The sequence below is a fragment of the Brassica napus genome, chromosome A3, assembly GCF_020379485.1.
Source record: "Brassica napus cultivar Da-Ae chromosome A3, Da-Ae, whole genome shotgun sequence".
NCBI classification, from domain to species: Eukaryota; Viridiplantae; Streptophyta; class Magnoliopsida; order Brassicales; family Brassicaceae; genus Brassica; species Brassica napus.
In genome coordinates, this window is record NC_063436.1 from 11,332,652 (window position 1) to 11,351,740 (window position 19,089).

Here is a 19,089-nt window from a genome sequence, read left to right on the forward strand (position 1 = left end):
TAATTATGGGCATTCAGCAAATTTGAACCTTAATTGGAAATATTCCACACATTGTCTCTTCCTTTATATTCACTTTCTTATTATGTATCTATTTACCTAGTTAGGTGTTGAAATTAAGATAATCTTAGGCTCTCCTAGAAAAAGGACAGATTCCCTATCTTGTTCAGAAACCTACTCCATTCGTTTGCTACTGCTTCTAAGGGCATCCTCAAAGGGGGAGGAGTTAGGTGTGTGCTTAGAGTGAAAATAGTAGTATAATATTGTATTTAGGCTAGGAACATGGGACATCCTCAAAGGGAGATCACTTAATTAAGGGTGTGCTTAACCAAATAAAATTAATTAAATAATGTAACAAAAAAACTTATTTTAAAATTGATTCCAAAAAAAAAAAGAAACACAAAATACAATTGGAAATTTGTATGAAACAAACATATTATTTAATTAAACAAACAAACATTTTATTTAATTAATACAAAGTTTAATATCCAAATTTATTCCATATATTCTCAATCAAATCCTCTTTCAATTGGTGATGTGCTTGTCTATCATGAATTCTTGTGTAACTATCTTGTGATTTCAGTCTGGTTTCATTTTTATTAGGTTCCGTGAAAGGTCCCATATGAGGTAAACAAATATTTATTCCATACTAGAATAATTATTTTTGTTTATTATTCCTCTTTTCGTTCTATTTTTAGAATAGTATTAGAGTAATTCAATTTTGTTATAAAATTATTTTATTTTGGAGTAAAAATTAGAATTTTACATTTGAAGATGATTTTACGAGTAATATTCACTACGAGTAGTTTTTTTGTAAAAAGGCTTTCATATTAAAGTGTAAGAAACTACATAGTATGAGTTTTCACTCATGAGTTTGATAAAGTTTGACACAAATCAAAGGGTATAGAGACCCTAGATAAAGATTCACATTTGAATCTTAGAAAACAAGATAGTTAAAGACATTAACTAGTGATTTTGGTTTCCTCGGCCACGATGACCTTTTTTACCTCTTCCACTAGCCCTTGTCCACCCCATATCTTGAACCTTTTGTGTTGGTTTTATAGTCCTTCCACCTCTAGTTACGGTGTAACTAGAAGAATCTCCAACCACATCAAAACCATTACCTTTCCCATATACAGGCGGAGTATCCTCCGTATGGAAGTTGTGATGATCAAGAGTGACAGGAGAACGAAGATCAAATGGTTGCTCAATTTTAGAAGTCTCAGAGTCTTCCAAAATGATAGAATGTGATGGAATGCTTTCCATAATATGTGACTGAACTGGCGCAGCTTTCTCTACTGCTAACAAGGGTAAAGTGTGATTAATCTGTGAGCAAGGGTCCGAGTGTACCTCATGCGAATGTGTAACCGGACTAGCAAATGCATCCTTAGGAGGAAGAGTGACCAATGGCTTTTTGAAAGTCTCATGTGTTTGCTGGGCAATGGGTGAGCGTGAATTTGGCTCCGGATGATCTGCGGAGGAATTTTGCAACAACTTAACAATGTCCACCATCGGGATCTCTTCATTTGTGACATGATGCTCTTTTGTAATAGGAGCATAATCTTGTGACTGAGGCGGTAATAAGCACCTCTTCTCCTTGTGTCCAAGTGCTCCACACCTTTCACAAGCACTAGGAATCCAAGAGTATTCAACTTCTACGAAATAGATATTACCTTGCTTGTCATCAAGTGCAATGAGCTTCGGGAATGGTTTATCTAACTCCACCTCAACTAGTATTTTTGCTTCCCCCATGTTGATTGGATCTAGACGGGGCTTGTGTGTAAGCATAGGCTCTCCCAAACCCGATGCTATGTGGCTGATTCCTAGTCTAGAGAAGCAAGAATCTGGAATATTCTTAAGCGTTACCCACACCGGCAAGGTAGATATCTCGGGAGTTTTAAATGAGTCAACAGGATTCCAAGGAGCCACAAAGAGTAGACAATCATCAACATGCCACACGCCTCTTTGAATAACCCATTTACGAGTATTTTCATGAGGAATATGGAATAAATATGACGAGTCTCCTAACTTTCGGCAGGAAATCTTACATTCCCGACCCCATAACCTATTCAGAACTGCATGGATAAGACCCCCAGGCGGATTTGACACTACGAGTAGTTACGAATTAAAAAAAAAATCATTATTAGTTTTTTATTGACCAAACAAAACACAAAATGCAATATAAAGAAATCATATTAGTTGTTTAACGTTCTGTAAACGCATGGTTTGGATAAATTATCTGTCGATTGGCTCAATGCAGTTGCACATGTATTGATTATCATTTCATTTAAACCCGATGGTCTCTCTCTATCCATTTGAAACCACACTCATCAAGCAATTTCTAAAATCAAAAATAAGTTATTAATTAGCCAAGAAGAACCTTTCGTGACTTTATCCCCTACATATTAAAAGAAAAACATTACACCATTTGAGGTAGCTTTGTATCATCACCACAATGAGTCTTAAAATCATTAGATAATTAGGTTAGTTCATCTAAATATATAACTAGAGTTTGATCCGCGCACCCGCGCGGATATTCATTTTTGGTTTGCAAAAAAAAAAATATTTATCTTATATAAATGGTAATATATGTTTTTAAAATTTTTATATATATATTAAATAATTATTTAATATATTTCTAAACACAATCATTTTAGAATTTATAATGAATAAATTTATTTTATTTTTTAATCCGTCAACTGTTACAACCCTATTTTTAAAATATAACTCATGTGTTCGCGCAAATGTATTTTTTATGGATCAAAATTTTAATGTAAAATAAAATGGTTATCTATTTTTATATTTGATTTATACGATTAAATAATTTAATATATTATTTAAAATTTTGTGGTTTATTTTATGTATTTTTATAACACTTTTATGTTTTTTAGACGTAGTTAATATACCAAAATAAAAAATAACCACCCGGTAATAATAAAATCTTGTTACATTTTTGATATTGATTAAGTATAATTTATTGTTTACCCAGATTATATGAAACATTTTTTAAATAAATAAACATAATTTGTTATACTTTATTTTAGGAAAATGCATTAATTAAACTATAAAAGATAAGAATGCTAAAAGGTAGGTAAACTTATTACTTCAGTGGCATTCAAATGTAAATAACTTTGAAAATTAAGGGGCAATTTATATTGGTACTTCTCTTTTAATAATAGAGATAAGTTTTTTAGTAAATTATCTATAAAGTCATTATTAATGTTTTTTTTCAGTCTTTCCTTAAATATATATATATATGAAAATTGCCTAATGTGGCTAAAGTATATATGAAAATTAATGATTTTGAATAATAAAGATTTTATAAAAATTAGTGTATTCTCTATCATATTTGTTTGATTTTAAATTATTAAAATAAATTAAACAACTACATTAACCATATAATAAAAATTTAGATTTTTATGTATATGTTATATTTAGATTTTTTTTAAAAGCTATAAATTACCAAAACTGTTAAAAGTCTCACATTCAAATTTTTGTGATCCTTGGTTTAAATTTTTTTTATTATGATAAAATACAAATGATTAAAAAATCATATAAGTAAGAAGTCTCATTTAATAAATATTAAGTGTAAAAGAGATATATATATATATATATATATATATATATATATATATATATTTTTTTTTAAATAAATTATATAAATATTTCAATTTCAAAATTTGCTCTAAACAAATATTTTTGGTAAAAGCTATTGAACAAATATTGACAACTTAATATTTAAAATTTTAACTTAGCCTTGAATTTTTTAAAAATTTATAAATTACTAAGAATATTAAAACACAATGAAAATTTTGTTATTCGTGATTTAAAGTTTTTGTTATAAAATATACAAATGATAAAAAATCCATATGAGTAGAAAACATTATTTAATATATATCAATACTAAAAATACACCTTTTTTTTGTCGACAATATTACAGACTCATATAGACTCTGTAAACCACACCGGGAGATATTGGTCCATGTGAACGACGAAAAACGGCTGTTTTCTGGCACTGCGTGCTAGACTATCCATCTTTTTATTTTACGTCCTTGGTACATGTATTATCTTTGAATATGTAAAGCTCTCTTTCAGATTTTTGATGTCGTCCTTGGTACATGTACTAAAAATACACTATATATATGTTAACGTCATTTAAATTTAATTATACATCATATAAAATAAAATAAAGTGATTGTTTGGATTAATGAAATTAATTTATGTGTTCACATCAATTTAATTATATATGTAATAATTACTGATTTTTTAATAATTCTATATGTATTATTTTATAAATATGTAAAAGAATATATAATACACCGTGCAATAATCTTAACCTAGTAGTATTTGATTATTTAATGTAAGTGGATTAGTGTGATTTAATATTTAAATGTCGGATAAAGAGGGCTAATCAAAATAAGCTAATTGGCTATTGGGGAGAGAGTTCGCACTTCCCAGCTGAGACCGACACATGTCGGGCACGTGGGGTAAGGGACTCATGTCATCTGTGGACGGGACCACAGAGCCTGCTGTGCACTGCCCTATCTGTTTCATCCAACGGTTGTCATTCCAACTTCTAATTCTCATTGTCTTTTTTTTTCTATTCGTTTATTCCTCTGTAAAGTAGTAAGCCATGCTTGCGTCAGCTTTTCCCAGCTTGGCTTTTTATTCTTAACACTACTCAATGAGTATAAATTATACATTTTGGATCTTCAAACCCATGGTTCAGTTTTGATTACACATAACTTAACCACTAGGCTACCACAACACATTTGTAATGACAACTCGAATATATTGTAAATATAAAATTTACTAAAACATTAATTTTTTTTAATTTATAAAAATATTATTTTACAAGTATTTTCTGATTTGTTCCCAATTTTTTTAACTCGCTAGATCCGGGGTGAGAAAGTTTCGCCTAGGACGATTTTGAACATGGGTTATAACAATTGATACTGATACAATCAAAATTCAAATAATATATGTATAACCAATTTTTTTTTAACAAAAAGGTAGCAAATACAGAGTCTACTCAGAGGTATAAGAGTAAACACCATAGCGTTTTTTGTGGGTAGAGAACGTCACGCAGTTATAGTCCAGACTCATTGAATTGATAATGGATCCATGGAGGAGGGGATAGGCCTAAAACTTAGCAGCCCCTTTCTGTTGACATTCTTTTTTTACAATATAGTGATATTACAAAGACGAGATAAACTCATAAAATGTTAGCCACAGCTATTTGTTCTGTCTGTGTTATGTTGTAGCCAAGATAGGCGAAAACATAGCTATGAGCAGAGGGTTTCTTCTTAAGCAGGACAAGAAGTCATTCTTGCTGATTCTTTGATCTTTGTCGTCGTCAAGAAACATGAACATCCCTTGTATCTGAAACATGAGATGAGCTCAACCGTTTAGCTATGCATCTTTATGGATGAGTGAATCTATTTACACTTACCTCGACCTTGTTCAAGTTTGGGATTGTGGGTTTCAGCGCGTCTCCAAGCTGAGAGCCAAAGATTAGAAAAAGAGTAGTAAGTCATAAGAACCCAAAAGTAAATATTACAAAGAGGTGAAGAATCGAATATACTTCTTGAATGGAGATATAGCCATCTCCATCTGCGTCACAATGGGAAAAAGATAGCTCGCATGTTTGCTGAAAAAGTGGCTGTGTTGATACATGAGCCGAGGCAAACAAGAACTGCAGAACAATCAGGAGAAGAAGAAGGATGAGATCAAAGGGATTATATACAAAGAACTTCTACAAAAGGGTGTTTATCTCCATGAGGATGATAGAGTCATATAACAATGTTATGTTGCAGGGGATCCCTGAAATTACCTGTCTGAAAGTGATTGATCCAACCTTCTCCACATCAATGAACTCGAATATCTACAGCAGTATGCTTGTGTAAGTGAGGGTAAAAGATGATAAGAGCATAGTCATACTGAAACACAAAGAAGGCAAAGATCATAGCTGACCTCTTCAGAAAGAGTGCAAGGCTTCAGTTTGAGAACCCGAAGAAAGTCATGTAGCGTGACACGTCCACTGCAAAAAGGATAAAACTTCTTGAGGTTGTAGGGAAATCTGATCTTTCTAGAACTAAAGAGATATCTTTATTTTAATAGTTACTTAGAGGACAAAGGTTATTTATTACCTTGAATCCGGATTCATGGAAGAAAATGTCTCTAAATACCGGACTGCTTCTGAGTTGCTTACATGGAATAGCTGGAAGGAACAAAGACAAGTCAACACTATCACCAGAGAGACAAAAAAACATGCATATATAATGAACACTTTTTTCTTGATGGAGCATGTGTACAGGACATTATCAAAATAATGAGGTTCTACATACTTATCAATGGATTTGTTTACTCCTTGATGTAAATAACACAGTCAAAGATATGTAACTCCTTGATGTAAATGTGAAGCATCAAACTTGTAGCACTAGATGATAAACTTACCGACTCAACCTTTGCCATTTCAACCATGTAATTTGAAGGATTTTCCTGCAACAGAACATTAAAGAAGAAATAAATGACTAAAAGATGAATTGCTTTCTGACATGGGACGTTATTTTGAAGCTTTACATGACCTGTGGCTCAACCATGGGCATAGATAAGTAAAAACATACGAAGCTATTCAAAATAAAAGAAAAAACACACATACCAGCTTTAACTCAGATGCTTTATTGAGTAGCATCAAGTCCCCATAAGAATGAGATGTTTGGACGACATTCAAAGATGTTGCGATTGCATGACTGGTCTGCATTCATAAGTATACCATGAGGACTACCTTCACAACAAACAAACAAAAATGCAGGAAAATAACGTATTATCTCCACCAAACACACACCTTCTGCGAGAGACGCACAGCATTCTGTTTATGATTGTCATTAGGATAAATTACTGGAAGGTACTCCACCTGTACAAATTCAAAAAACATAAAGAGTACAATCAATTAAACTAAGCTTTTACACGATATAAAACACTGCCTACCTCCATGAAATTGTGAAACTGAGTGAACATTCTGAACATGAGCATCACCAAAGAAATATTTCCCCTGAAAGACTCATAAACATCAGTACTTTTTAAAGAAAATGTGTAAAACAAAACACATACACGAAAGGAGTCTCACCAAGATTGATCAAAATGTACATGAGGATACCGAACCACGAGAGGTTGAATGGGGTAACCTGGGATGAAAGCGCCGAGTTGGAAGGAAATAACAGCTTTCCCATTAGTAGTGGTTCCTTCCGGGAATAGCAGCAGACGGGGAAACCTATCGCAGGAAGCTTTTCTCTGTATTTACATCCTTCAAACCACATTACATATCAAATACAAAAAAAAAAAAAAACATTCGACTCCTTTCAACAACAAATGGTTCAACTGATTGTATGAAACAGTCTCTTTGATTAAAGTTTTTTTTTAATTCAAAAATCATATAGACATCAATAACATGCCACAGAAACTATATACCTTTATTTCACCCACAGCGTCCTTCCTTGATGCCTGTGAGAATCTATTAACATATATCACCTAGGAAAAAGAAATGAAATCTTTACTATAAACCAATAGAAGAATACTAATATAGCTAGCTACCTGCATAGCCCTGATAATAGTTCCAACCAAAGGAAGTGAATCATGTGACTCCGATGCAACAATGGTGGGTGATAGCTCATAGAAGTAGAAGATTGGTTCAATATACGAGACATGGTTTGATACAATGATGGGAGCAATCTCCCTCCGAGCAGGTTTCCCTTTCCGTCTTATCCACTGATAACTGCAGAAGCAAGGAAGATCATTCAACACACACCTTTGAAACACAAACACCAAGTGAAGTAAAGTTCTGTTTTTTTTTAACTTGTAGGGACTGACCCAAAAGAGAAGAGGATGCATCTGGTACAGAAGCGAGTAACCCACATGACTCTGCATCTCCATTGAGGCATAGGGTTGTGTCTATCTCTCCACCCAGCAAGTGCTAGCTTCGTTGCCAAGTAACCAACAGCTAAGCTAACACCAAACAGGACAAGCCGAACCAACGCAATCGGGAGGCAAATCACGATCTTGACCGCTTCGTAGAGTCCGAAAACTCCAGGAGTATCGTTCCGGAACGGATCCACCGTCGTGGGACTCTGAACCGGAGGCTCGGCGTCGGTGAGAAACCCGAAAGGGTTGATCGGATTAAGATGGTCGAATTCGAAACCACGAGGGTGGTGGTCATCTCCGTCGTCGTCATCGATAGAGATGAAGACCTCTGGTTGATCGGATGTGATCAGAGGAGAAGACAAATCAGGATTCGCCATAGTCGGAGAGGAGAGGAGAGCGGGAGAGATTGGTACACGCTTGTGGTCGAATGTTATTTGTTTCTTTCTAATCTCCTCTTTTTTAATATTTTTGGTTATATGTTTGATTTGCTCACTAGTGTTTAGTTAAGCTTAAATTAGCGAACTAATGTTTATACCGCAGTGTCTGCAGCTGAAGTTTTAAATAACTTGAGGATTATGATTTGCATTTGGACTCGCGTGGACTGTCATAAAAAAAACGAGAATTCTGCCAAAAAAAACCTCAACTTTTCACAAATTGCCAAAAGAAATATGAACTTTTGAGCTGATAAAAAAAACACCAAACTTTCATTGAGATGTTTTCAAATGAGATGAAACGACGTCGTTTTATATGATTTGAAATTAAAAATATGTAAACCTCTAGATTCAACCCAGGTTGGTTGGTTAAATGGTAAGATATTTTACCATTGGGCTACTGGCACTTTTAATGTCATTACTAACATGTTTACTTTTATTTGGTACATATTAAATATAAAAAATTCTCTAAAAACTTAATAAGATCTTTAAAATTTCAAAAAAATTAAAAAAATAAAGAAGATTTTTATAAAATTAATTTATAAATTAAAATTAAAAAAAAAATTTTATTTTTCTTTTTAAAAAATAAAAACTCCTTCCATAATATTCTAAAAACTTAAAAAGATCTTTAAAATTCCAAAAAATTGAAAAAATAAAGAATTTTTTATAAAATAAATTTTGAAATTAAAATAGAAAATAAAACTTTATTTTTTCTTTTCAAAAAATAAAAAATCTTCCAAAATTTTCAATTTTTTAATACATTTGCTAAAAGTTGAAATTAATTATACACACATAAAAAGTTGATAATTGTAACTTTAACTTTTTGCAGTTTATTATAATTTTTAAAGAATTTGGATTTTTTTTTAAAAATGAAAATTTTGGAAATTTTTTGATTTTTTAAAGAAAAAAATATTTTAGTTTTAATTCAAAATTAATTTTATGAAAATTTTGGAAGATTTTTTTATTTGTTTTAAGAATATTTTAATTTTAATTCAAAATTAATTTTATTAATTTTATGAAAATATTTGGAATTTTTTGGAATTTAAAGATCGTTTTAAGTTTTAAGAAAATTTTGGAAGAGTTTTTATTTTTTTAAAAGAAAAATAAAATTTTATTTTTAATTTTAATTTATAAATTAATTTTATAAAAATCTTTTTTATTTTTTAAATTTTTTTGAAATTTTAAAGATCTTATTAAGTTTTTAGAAATTTTTTTATATTTAATATGTACCAAATAAAAGTAAACATGTTAGTAAGTACATTGAAAGTGCTAGTAGCCTAGTGGTAAAATACCTTGCCATTTGACCAACAACTTGGGTTCGAATCCAGGGGTCTACATATTTTTAATTTCAAATCATATAAAACGACGTCGTTTTCAAATGAGATGAAATGTGTTAACTGTGAGTTCACGGCGTGCTAAATTGGCAAGTCAATCTTAAGTTAATTAATAAACTAAAAAAGTCAACTAAAGTAAATGATTTTTTTGACCAAGTTCAAGTACAGGTTTTCTTTGGCAATTCGTGAAAAGTTTGTGTTTTTTTTGGCCGAATTCTCTAAAAAGAACTCATTCCTCTAATCGGAAGTATATATATTATTATTATTTAACGCTTAACAATTGTCAGGAAATGCTATTTTATTCGAATATTTTTCCTTTTATGAATTTTCATGGCTGAACATATACAGTATTATCCAAAATATTTTAGAAATTCTGTGAAAATTTTAAAGCCTAAAATAGCTAATATCCGGAATATTCAAATTAATATATTCGACCGACACAAACGTTAGTTGAAAATTTTATAACTAATTCTTATGATTTGACTTGAAATGTGTGTCGAAAGATAATACGCTAAGCTTCGTGGTGCTATTAAATGTAGCTTGGGCCTTAAATATTTGAACTCTCAATGTTAGTTTTCTTGGTTGTTTTTGTTATTTTGGTTTCGTATCCAACTCTTTTGGGCCTCCAATAATTCATTTACTCTTTGTTTCTTCAAAAATAACCCACTTTCTTTATAACTAAAACACATTTCAGACAGAAAATTCAACGGTGAGGAATTGTGAGAATTCATTGTTTAAGTAAACAACCAGGCTTCTTATCGGACATTAAAAATTATCTTATCGTGTCTGGCGGTGCGTGAACAGAATAAAATATCAACCAATTAAGTAAAGGTAATAGAATCAGAGGTTAGGTCAAGATGAGAGGATGTGTAACGAACGGTAAATATCTGATGGACAGAAATTGAACTGACGCCAGGCTGTTCTTTTATTTCCTTAACGTATTAACTCTGGTGGTGGTGACCAACCTGCGTCCCTGAGTGCGAAGGTTTATGGCCCACGAGATGAGGCCGTATTGCTGGTAGTACAAGCAAAGCTACTTGGCCCCGCCAATATCATACACGGACGAGACTTTATGGATAAATCAAAAGGGATGATAAAGTTGAAGCTTTTTAACACTTCTAAGAAATTTAATTATCGAGAAAAAGTAATGCTTTGACAATTCTAGAAAATATCAAATATTTATTTTCTTATCGAATAAATAAAAAGAGAACTGAAAGCGCCAAGGAAGATGTGCCATCTTATTTGACAATTGATAACGGGACAGGTGGCAGTGACGAGGAACCTAGTCAGGCAGAATATGAGGTGTGATAATTATTGCCCGAAGTGTGGAGAAACAGATGAATCCGTAACTCATGCAATATTTGAATGCCCACCAGCTCTCCAAGTATGGTCCTTATCAGCAACCCCTACAAGTCCAGGGATATTTCCACTGCCGAGCGTCTACACAAACATGGATTATTTATTCTGGAGGAAGAATGCCATCATAGAGCCGGACCAAGATAGAGATCTTTATCCTTGGATAATATGGTATATTTGGAAGGCTCGCAATGATAAACTTTTCAGAGGTATAGATAGAGATCCTTTGGAGCTTATTCGACATGCAGAGAGTGAATGCCAAGCATGGTTTAATGCAAATGAGATGATTGCACCAGCAGGACATGCCAACGATAATGAGGTGAACCAAGCCATAAGTTTGGGTAATATTTGCATGCTAGATGGATCGTGGACAGCTTCTGACAGATTTAGTGGATGTGGATGGGTCTGGACTGACAGCGCGGAAAACGTGCAACTTATGGGAACACGAAATTTCACTCGTTGTGAATCAGCACTACACTCGGAGGTAGAAGCACTGCGATGGGCGATGGAGAATATGCTTCAACACTCAACGTGCCAGAGATTTGGAACAGACTGCAAAGAACTAATCGCCATGATAAAGGAACCTCAGGAGTGGCCAAGCTTCGCGACAGAACTGGAGAAAATAGAGACGCTTCAGATTTGTTTCCCGGAATTCGAGATCATCTATGTGCCACGAGTGCGCAATCAATCCTCAGATTTTTTAGCTAAGACTGCAAGAACTTTTCGTAGGGAGTTATTTTTTATTGGTTGTTCTATTCCGGTCTGGTTACCCAGACCACCTCAAGTTTGAATAATAAAATGGCCGTTTGACGTCAAAAAAAAAAAAAATAAAATAAAAAGAGAACATCAATATCACGATTGTTGTTGGGTGGACCATGAATTGAGATTATTACAGGGATTTGTAAGCGAAAAACAAAGTCCAAACCGTCAAGACAAAGTGGTGGTGAGGCTCACTAAAACGGACCACGTAACCCAACCGAAGTGGGCGCCACACCAATCCTGGCCCACTCCCTCCTTCTCCCACTTGCGGGGCCCTTCCCTCACTCTCTGCTTTTCAGTTTTGGTGCGTGTTGACCCACCAACGACGTGGACCCTACCTGTGCCGAAAATCTAGGCCCACTTAACACGTGAGCGTCTTTACTTCCTCCCTCACGTGCCCACGTGCTCTTTCTTTCCTCCGGCGATAATACGCCGTCGTTTCTTTCTGCCTTCAGTGGTTCGACGACCGTGGTGCTGTTGTGGTCGTCATGAACTGGTGAAGCTCTTTTTTATTGTAACTCTCTAGTGAGAAGTCTCTGAGCATATTCTTCGTTGCTATGCCGGAGCTTGAGCTTGGAGCCATAACTGACCCGGTAAAGTTTGGAACAACTTGAGGTGGAGGTGGTGTTCTAGCCATAGAAGAAGCCTGCTGAACAGAGGCGACGTACGTCGACGGTAAAGCAGCAGCGGCGGCCGGAAAAGCTAATATCCGAGGCTGGTTCGACGGGCCAGCTACGTTTTGAACCAAGAAGAAAGCTCCAACCGCCGGAACCACTGCGTTTGATGGAAACGCCCACATCGGAATCATCCCTTGCGGCAGCGTTTGTTGAGCCGCGGTGGATGCCGGAGCTAAACCGGAGGAAACCGAAACCGAGACCGGTTCGTTTATGTCTATATACTCACTGTTAGAAGGTCGCTTACGTCTCTTCTTCGCCGGATTTTCCGCCACGTCAGCATCAGCGTTCGTCGTGGTCGGGATTTTTAGCGTTCCGTTGACGGACATAGCGATGGCGGGAACCGTTCCCGTACCCGTGGCGGCGATTATCGCCGGCTCGGCGTTCTCCAACAACCACCGAATCGTCTCGCCGTCGGATTTGTGACCAAGCTCTCGAGTCAACTGGAATATCCTAGCCGCACACGTGGCAGGCATTCGTATCCTCCTTCCTCTTCCTTCGACCTTGGTGTGACGGTCTTTAGTAGAAGCTCTCTTCAGTGGCGGTCCTATTGACGACGACGGTGGAGCTAAAGACATTGAAATCGATGGGACCTCTAACGATGGCTCCGCCTTGAGCTCGAGGCTCACAGTGTTAGCTACTTCAAAAGGTTTAGATGTTTCGATGATGTTTAGATCAACGGCTCTTAGACGTTCAGCTTCGTGCTTCTTAATTGTCGCCATTTAAATTATACTACTTGAATGAAAACAGACGGCGAAAGGAATCACTTTTAACGGCGTTTCACGTCGAGAGAGATTAGTATGTGAGTTGTCTATATATACAGTATATAGCAAGAAAGACGGTGAATTCTTTTATTTTTATCCGGGGAAAAATCAACGGTTCTTATAATATTGGATTGAGCTTTTGAGAGCCATTAGGATACTTCCACGTGGATCGATCCCGTTCCATTGTTTCATCTTCTATCAGTTTTTACTTTTTACAGGGACCATTCCGTCCAGTGGGGTCTTAGCAGAGATACTATAGTATTTGCAATTTGCTTCATATTGTGGAAATTCATTTGATCCATTTCGCTTATCATAATAGTTCCCATCAACATTTTTAATTATAAGCCGTCAGATTTAACTTTTTCTAACCGTTGAAATTTTTATTAAAGATTTCTTTATGGAAAAAGCTAAACGCCCATACATGGGGTTGGACCCCATTGATGACTTGATGTAGGTCGAAAGGCTGCGGCGCCACACAAAAAAGGCTAATTAGTGTCTTTGGAATAATCCTCTCCTGGGCTCCAACATCCTATCGTCCTTGGACAAAACCGGTTAATCCCTTTTACAATCATGTACCTGTACTTGGAACACTGTTCAATCCAAAATTCAACACAAAAGATAACAATACAAAAGCAGAGCTAGAACAGTAACATGTTTAACCAAATCAAGAGTAATTTCACTCTCAATTTGATTCAAATTTATAATTTTGATTGAAATGTTTAACCGGTTTGAACCATTACCAAACACATGAACAGAAAGAAAAGAAAAGGCTACAAAACCATAACGAGTTAAAGAGGGCCTGGACTGGACCCTACTCTCCAGTGCTAGTGAAACCACACAATGTCGAGGGGAAAAAGGCCCCAATTATTGGACCTCACCACTCTCTCTCTCTCTCTCTCTCTCTCTCTCTTTCTCTGTCCACTTTTATGAACGGATCGGATCAGAAGTAAACCGGACTCGAATAAAGACAAAACATCGGTTTAGTCACTACACTTCTTCATCAGGCTTAAACTCAGTGGGTCCACTCAACAGAGTTTGGCTGCCCACCAAGTTTTGCCTACCCATTGATAAGCACAGCATCACGTCAGCAGCATAAATCAATTTGGTTTACACAAGTGAATGAGAAGGTTCATGTTGTCTTCCACTCGCACTGATGAAAACGTTGATGCTTTGTTTCATTTATTTGGACGGGGTCCATTGTTTAAACATCAAACAGCTCATCATCAAAACTACATCTTTGTGTGGTTGTATGTCCTAACAAAAATAAACGCAACTTCTTACAAAGCTGTAACATTCCCTAAGGCAATCCAACAATGCGGATCTGTTCTGTTGCACAAGTGTTTTAACTCAAGATCCCGATATGTAAGTGTAACGTGACTGAGCTCCCACCAAAAGCTCCACAATTTTCTCTGAGGAGATACAAAGAGACAATGCAAGAAAGTGAGCAAATGAATTGGTGTCAGTGATCATAGGTATCTTTGTGAATGTAATGAAATCTTTAAAGCAAACCTGTGAGGAAGCCTATCAATGGAACTGGTTCCACCTTCTTCTGAGAGCTTTCCAGCTTCTCCCTGAAAGCATAACGGTTTATGACTGAAACTGAAACTGAAACTGAAACTGAAACTGAAGCAAGAAAAGATATGCATATTAACTTCACCCACTCACCTTGTGAACTTGGTGAAGAATGGATCTCTCATAAGGTACAACGCCCATAGCAGCTTTCGTCTCCTAAGCTGAACATCAAAACAAGGAATTTAAGTTAAACCGGTTGGACATATAATGTAACTGAGGTTCAATATATATCTAACCTCGTCCCTTTCAGGTTGAGAGAAATGGATTTGCTTGCACTTATCTCCCCACAGCTTTAGATTTGAAAGAATCCCCATTCCCAGTGTGTCCACAGAAAGGGATATAGCCCAAGGAATCCAAGACCTGATTCCATATCTTCTGATGAAGAGAACGTAGATGAGCGGTCTCGTTATGAACAGAACCTCACCCATCACAAACAATGCTCCTTTAACACCCTTCTCAGATAATAGCTCGGAGAGAGTTGTTCGCTTCTCATTGATCACTGCAGGCTCTATAACTGCTTGCTGCTGTTGAATCCTTCGAGACCAACTTGAGGTAGGAGATGTTGCTGTTGTTCTTGCATTCTGACCAAATGAACTTAAAGCTGACATCGCCCGTCCTTCCATGTTCCATGGATTATAAAGATTTTGGTTTCCAGAACGATGATTCCTATCCAAATGACCAGGTCTGTTTTGCAGCACGGGTTGGTTAGGATCTTTGTCATCATTAGGAGTTTCCCCTCCATGAAGAAGCATCTTATATCCAGTGTTCCGAAACAAGGCTAACCTAACGAGCGCCCTGAAAAATTCACATTTGCTCAGATATCAAAACGTCAACAAAGTATGCTCTAATGTTTGTACTTTGTATACACAGACACATCCAAACTTACTTGATAGCTTCAGTTGCAATAATGAAGTTCCATTTTCTGTCTCCATAGAAGTGTTCAGCAGCCACTTCCACAACGGTTTCCAAGTCCTTAAGTATGGAGATAAGTAGCGGATAAGAAAGAGATGAATCAGTCCCGGAAGGTCCAACATGAGCACGAGTGGTTGGAACAGATTCAATGATGTGTTCATTGATGGTTGTAAATATGCCCAAGAAAGCAGTAACTGTAAACAAGATTACCAAAAACTTTCATCAAAAGAAAGAAAAAAAGAAACATTTTTGCAGATGAATTTATCTCAGACACTAAACATGTGAAAGGAGGTACAAGTAAAGCATGTAACTTGAGAAACAAAATGGTTACCAAAAGAATCACAAAAACACCTGCTTCGGGTCCAATATCTGAAGCTGAAAACTTCTCAGGAAGCAGCCATGTCAATCCCTGCCAAATCCCAAACACTCAATACACTGAGAACAAGCGATTAAGATCACAATCGCATCAAATCCACTAAATTAACTTCAGTAATTAAGCTTTTGTAAATGTTTCAACTTTCTCACACTCGATAGAGAAATGGTTCCTTCTCAAATTGCACTCACTCTATATGTAACACTTAAAATCTAGAAATTAGAGAGATTATTATTAAGCAGAAGAGAAATGAATCTTACGTTGGCAAGAGATCCCAAAGAGTGTATATACTCTCTGTTCCTCCACACCCATTGCTTATAAGCTTCCATGGAGCTCCAGGAACAAGAATATGTTGATAGGGTTTTGTTTGGAATCGAACGGAATCTCTATTTCACTGAAGAGATTCGGAAACAAGATCATCCCATTCTCTCTTTTTTTTTGTTTCTTCTTCTTTTCTGGGTTGCTGGAGATGGTGAAAAGACTAGAACCCAATCTTGTCCGTCGATATCTATAGTTCGTTAAATCGACGGTTACGCTGTGATGACTCATTTTTAACATTAATCGGGAAAAGTATCTACTAGTATTATGTAATTCAGGCCCAGTAAAGGCCCAAAGTGTCTTTAACCGGAAACGATGTCGTTTACTAGATTTGTGATTCATCATCTTTCTCTTGGTTGCTGCAAGTAGTGACCACGAAGCCGGAAAGACGAAAAACCCTAGAAAGAGCTAGGGTTTGTTACTTGGGATCATCGACGAAGATGCAACTAACTCTCGAATTCGGGTGAGATTCTCTCTCTTTCGAAACCTCTCAACTCCCACCGAGTTTTGCTTCTTAGATTAGTGTGAACGATTGATTAAAACTTTGATTTGGTCTGTAGGGGTGGTTTAGAGCTGCTCTGTGATTCTGAAAAGATCCATAAAGTAAACGTCGATTTGCCCAATGGAGTAGAAGAGGTAAAAAAGCTTCAATCTTTATTATTATTATTATTTATCTAAAAAGGTTACTGTTTTCTCTTGAAATTAGTTAACAATGAAGGATTTGCTTTCGTGGGTTCGCACAAATGTGATCAAAGAGAGGCCTGAGATGTTCATCAAGGGAGATACTGTGTATGTCTGCTTCTCTTCTTTCAAGGTTCAGCGATATAAATTGTTTATATTTAACATGGGAAAAGGGTCGATTCTTGTGCAGGAGACCTGGTGTTCTTGTGCTAGTGAATGACTGTGATTGGGAGCTTAGCGGTCAGCTTGAGACCACTATCGAAGACAAAGATGTCATCGTTTTCATCTCGACCTTGCACGGTGGATAAAAGAACATGTAGCTGAGGAGTAAGGAGTTCATCATCGAACCTTTTCAAACTATCTATGTTCTTCACTTCTGTTATGTAATCTCAGCAACCGCAGACAGAACCTAATGTGTTTGTTTTACTTGAAGACTGGTCGTAGACTTGTCTTACTAATAATAATAATACATACATTGAAGACTGATTGTAGACTTGTCTTGTCAAGAAGAATACATACACACCTCTAAACCTTTTAACTATCTATCTTCTTCACTTCTATTATGTAATATCTGCAAATACATAAACTTAAATGTGTTCGTTTCTTTGGCTTCACTTGTTTTGGTAACAATCCTATAATCGCCTGGTTACGCATTGCTAGATTTAATTAGAAAACATGATAATATCTACTTCCTTGGTCGATCTTTGGCGCACCCTGCTCAATTGGTAGCCAGTGAGTCCTGCCATTTGTGAGGAAAACAAATACATAAATCATCCTCTCACATATTGCAAATGATGGGCCATGTAGAACAAGTATAATGGGCCGTAACTAATATATTTCAGCCCATTATTACTATTATTCAACAAAAGAAATTATTTCTGGTGGCGTTTAGGTCGGTTTCTGGTTAAAGTGTATAGAGTGCTGTTTATAAAGGTGGTGTTGTTCGTTCAAAGGGATTACAACTTTCAAAAAGGCATTTTGTCGGCTGATTCTGCTTTCTCTGAGGCTTGTCATCGATCCCTAGAAGCTAACGAAGATGGTTAGTTCTCTCTTGTTTAATCGTGTCGTGTCTGAATGCAATTCTTAGGTTGTGATTGACTTTGAATTAGTGTTTCGTGATTTGATTAATAGAGACTTAAAATGGTTCTGATTAAAAAGACTGTAACTTTGAATAATTGACAGGTTCTTCAAAACGATATTGATCTGCTAAACCCACCAGCTGAGCTTGAGAAGAGGAAGCACAAGCTCAAGCGTCTTATTCAGTCCCCTAACTCGTTTTTCATGGTAATTCTTTCTTTTCTTCAAAGTTTTAAACTTTTTTTTGCTGTTTTATCATCACTCTCTGTATCTGTTTGATGTTAAGAACTGTTGTGAATGGAGTTGGAGTTTTGTTCTCATTGGTTAAATCAGCAGTAGACTAATTAGATTCTTTTTTATGTCATTTGGTTTGATGTAGGATGTGAAGTGCCAAGGCTGCTTTAACATGTAAGCTTTGGAACTATTTTATTTTTGAATCTGTCCATGTTTTTACTCTGTTAATTTATGATGAATGATTGGTTGTGTGTGGTTGCAGTACGACAGTGTTCAGCCACTCGCAGACGGTTGTGGTATGTGGAAACTGCCAGACTGTGTTGTGCCAACCCACAGGAGGAAAGGCTAGGCTCACTGAAGGTTGCTCTTTCAGGAAAAAGTGAACAAGATTGCTCTCCACTCTCTCTTAGCCAGCAGCCACATCTTTTCTTTTAGTTTCTTCTTCCTTTGTAGTTCTCCTTTATTGATTTTGGATGATTTTTTTTGAGCTAGTAAAACCTCATGTGTTCATGACTTGAGTTTAAAAGTATATTTGATCTTGGAGTTGAGTTAAGTTTACTCAGTTCATCAATGTGTTTATTTATTATATATCTGAGTTCTTTCATCAATGTGTTTATTTACTTAGCTGTCATCTTAGCTCCACACAAGCAGCTTCCAGCTCTCGTCTCCTCTGAATAATATCTAAGG

At 35.8% G+C, this 19,089-nt stretch overlaps 6 protein-coding genes across 8 annotated transcripts; 2 read left to right on the forward strand and 4 right to left on the reverse strand.

Annotated features, from left to right (window-relative positions):
* Nucleotides 1-963: 963 nt before the first annotated feature.
* On the reverse strand, nt 964-1,749 carry LOC106441907. The gene has a single exon (XM_013883657.2). The coding sequence runs from the start codon at nt 1,747-1,749 to the stop codon at nt 964-966; it is 786 nt and encodes a 261-aa protein (XP_013739111.2).
* Nucleotides 1,750-5,086: 3,337 nt separating this feature from the next.
* On the reverse strand, nt 5,087-8,418 carry LOC106438255 (lysophospholipid acyltransferase LPEAT2). 3 transcript variants are annotated; one of them, XM_048775849.1, is made up of 14 exons: nt 7,867-8,418; nt 7,591-7,771; nt 7,468-7,527; nt 7,127-7,290; nt 6,988-7,051; nt 6,845-6,913; nt 6,659-6,754; nt 6,454-6,498; nt 6,147-6,217; nt 5,971-6,037; nt 5,831-5,881; nt 5,582-5,692; nt 5,456-5,497; nt 5,087-5,379 (listed from the first exon to the last, which is right to left on the reverse strand). In XM_048775849.1, the coding sequence occupies exons 1-14, from the start codon at nt 8,292-8,294 to the stop codon at nt 5,251-5,253; spliced, it is 1,578 nt and encodes a 525-aa protein (XP_048631806.1). In that variant the 5' UTR covers nt 8,295-8,418; the 3' UTR covers nt 5,087-5,250. The 3 variants fall into 3 exon arrangements, with proteins under 3 accessions (XP_048631806.1, XP_022571765.1, XP_013734815.1); XM_022716044.2 differs by having other exon boundaries at nt 5,450-5,497; nt 7,468-7,500; nt 7,867-8,417; XM_013879361.3 differs by having other exon boundaries at nt 5,450-5,497; nt 7,867-8,415.
* A 3,435-nt stretch (nt 8,419-11,853) lies between these two features.
* Nucleotides 11,854-13,312, reverse strand: LOC106438256 (transcription factor TCP9-like). Its single transcript, XM_013879363.3, has one exon. The coding sequence runs from the start codon at nt 13,191-13,193 to the stop codon at nt 12,249-12,251; it is 945 nt and encodes a 314-aa protein (XP_013734817.2). The 5' UTR covers nt 13,194-13,312; the 3' UTR covers nt 11,854-12,248.
* Nucleotides 13,313-14,386: 1,074 nt separating this feature from the next.
* On the reverse strand, nt 14,387-16,569 carry LOC106438257 (peroxisome biogenesis protein 16). Its single transcript, XM_013879364.3, has 7 exons — nt 16,353-16,569; nt 16,071-16,128; nt 15,694-15,913; nt 15,044-15,602; nt 14,901-14,968; nt 14,745-14,806; nt 14,387-14,644 (listed from the first exon to the last, which is right to left on the reverse strand). The coding sequence occupies exons 1-7, from the start codon at nt 16,419-16,421 to the stop codon at nt 14,583-14,585; spliced, it is 1,098 nt and encodes a 365-aa protein (XP_013734818.2). The 5' UTR covers nt 16,422-16,569; the 3' UTR covers nt 14,387-14,582.
* Nucleotides 16,570-16,688: 119 nt separating this feature from the next.
* Nucleotides 16,689-17,577, forward strand: LOC106443648 (ubiquitin-related modifier 1 homolog 1). The gene is made up of 4 exons (XM_013885196.3): nt 16,689-16,873; nt 16,971-17,046; nt 17,117-17,199; nt 17,282-17,577. Exons 1-4 carry the CDS (start codon nt 16,851-16,853, stop codon nt 17,397-17,399), a joined length of 300 nt encoding a protein of 99 aa, XP_013740650.1. The 5' UTR covers nt 16,689-16,850; the 3' UTR covers nt 17,400-17,577.
* A 380-nt stretch (nt 17,578-17,957) lies between these two features.
* LOC106443650 (40S ribosomal protein S27-2) lies at nt 17,958-19,006 on the forward strand. The gene is made up of 4 exons (XM_013885197.3): nt 17,958-18,130; nt 18,274-18,375; nt 18,548-18,576; nt 18,665-19,006. Exons 1-4 carry the CDS (start codon nt 18,128-18,130, stop codon nt 18,783-18,785), a joined length of 255 nt encoding a protein of 84 aa, XP_013740651.2. The 5' UTR covers nt 17,958-18,127; the 3' UTR covers nt 18,786-19,006.
* The last annotated feature ends 83 nt before the right edge of the window (nt 19,007-19,089 follow it).

Coding starts and splice junctions, on each gene's coding strand:
- LOC106443650 (XM_013885197.3), top strand. Junction 18,376..18,547: donor CCCCTAACTCGTTTTTCATG/GTAATTCTTTCT, acceptor GGTTTGATGTAG/GATGTGAAGTGCCAAGGCTG. Junction 18,577..18,664: donor TGCCAAGGCTGCTTTAACAT/GTAAGCTTTGGA, acceptor GTGTGGTTGCAG/TACGACAGTGTTCAGCCACT.
- LOC106438256 (XM_013879363.3), bottom strand. CDS start 13,193: ATGGCGACAATTAAGAAGCACGAAGCTGAACGTCTAAGAGCCGTTGAT.
- LOC106438257 (XM_013879364.3), bottom strand. CDS start 16,421: ATGGAAGCTTATAAGCAATGGGTGTGGAGGAACAGAGAGTATATACAC. Junction 15,914..16,070: donor AGATATTGGACCCGAAGCAG/GTGTTTTTGTGA, acceptor TCTTGTTTACAG/TTACTGCTTTCTTGGGCATA. Junction 14,807..14,900: donor TTCTTCACCAAGTTCACAAG/GTGAGTGGGTGA, acceptor TTATGCTTTCAG/GGAGAAGCTGGAAAGCTCTC.
- LOC106438255 (XM_013879361.3), bottom strand. CDS start 8,294: ATGGCGAATCCTGATTTGTCTTCTCCTCTGATCACATCCGATCAACCA. Junction 6,218..6,453: donor AAATGGCAAAGGTTGAGTCG/GTAAGTTTATCA, acceptor TGTTCCTTCCAG/CTATTCCATGTAAGCAACTC. Junction 5,693..5,830: donor GATCAATCACTTTCAGACAG/GTAATTTCAGGG, acceptor ATTGTTCTGCAG/TTCTTGTTTGCCTCGGCTCA.
- LOC106441907 (XM_013883657.2), bottom strand. CDS start 1,749: ATGGGGGAAGCAAAAATACTAGTTGAGGTGGAGTTAGATAAACCATTC.
- LOC106443648 (XM_013885196.3), top strand. CDS start 16,851: ATGCAACTAACTCTCGAATTCGG. Junction 16,874..16,970: donor CAACTAACTCTCGAATTCGG/GTGAGATTCTCT, acceptor TTTGGTCTGTAG/GGGTGGTTTAGAGCTGCTCT. Junction 17,047..17,116: donor TGCCCAATGGAGTAGAAGAG/GTAAAAAAGCTT, acceptor TCTTGAAATTAG/TTAACAATGAAGGATTTGCT.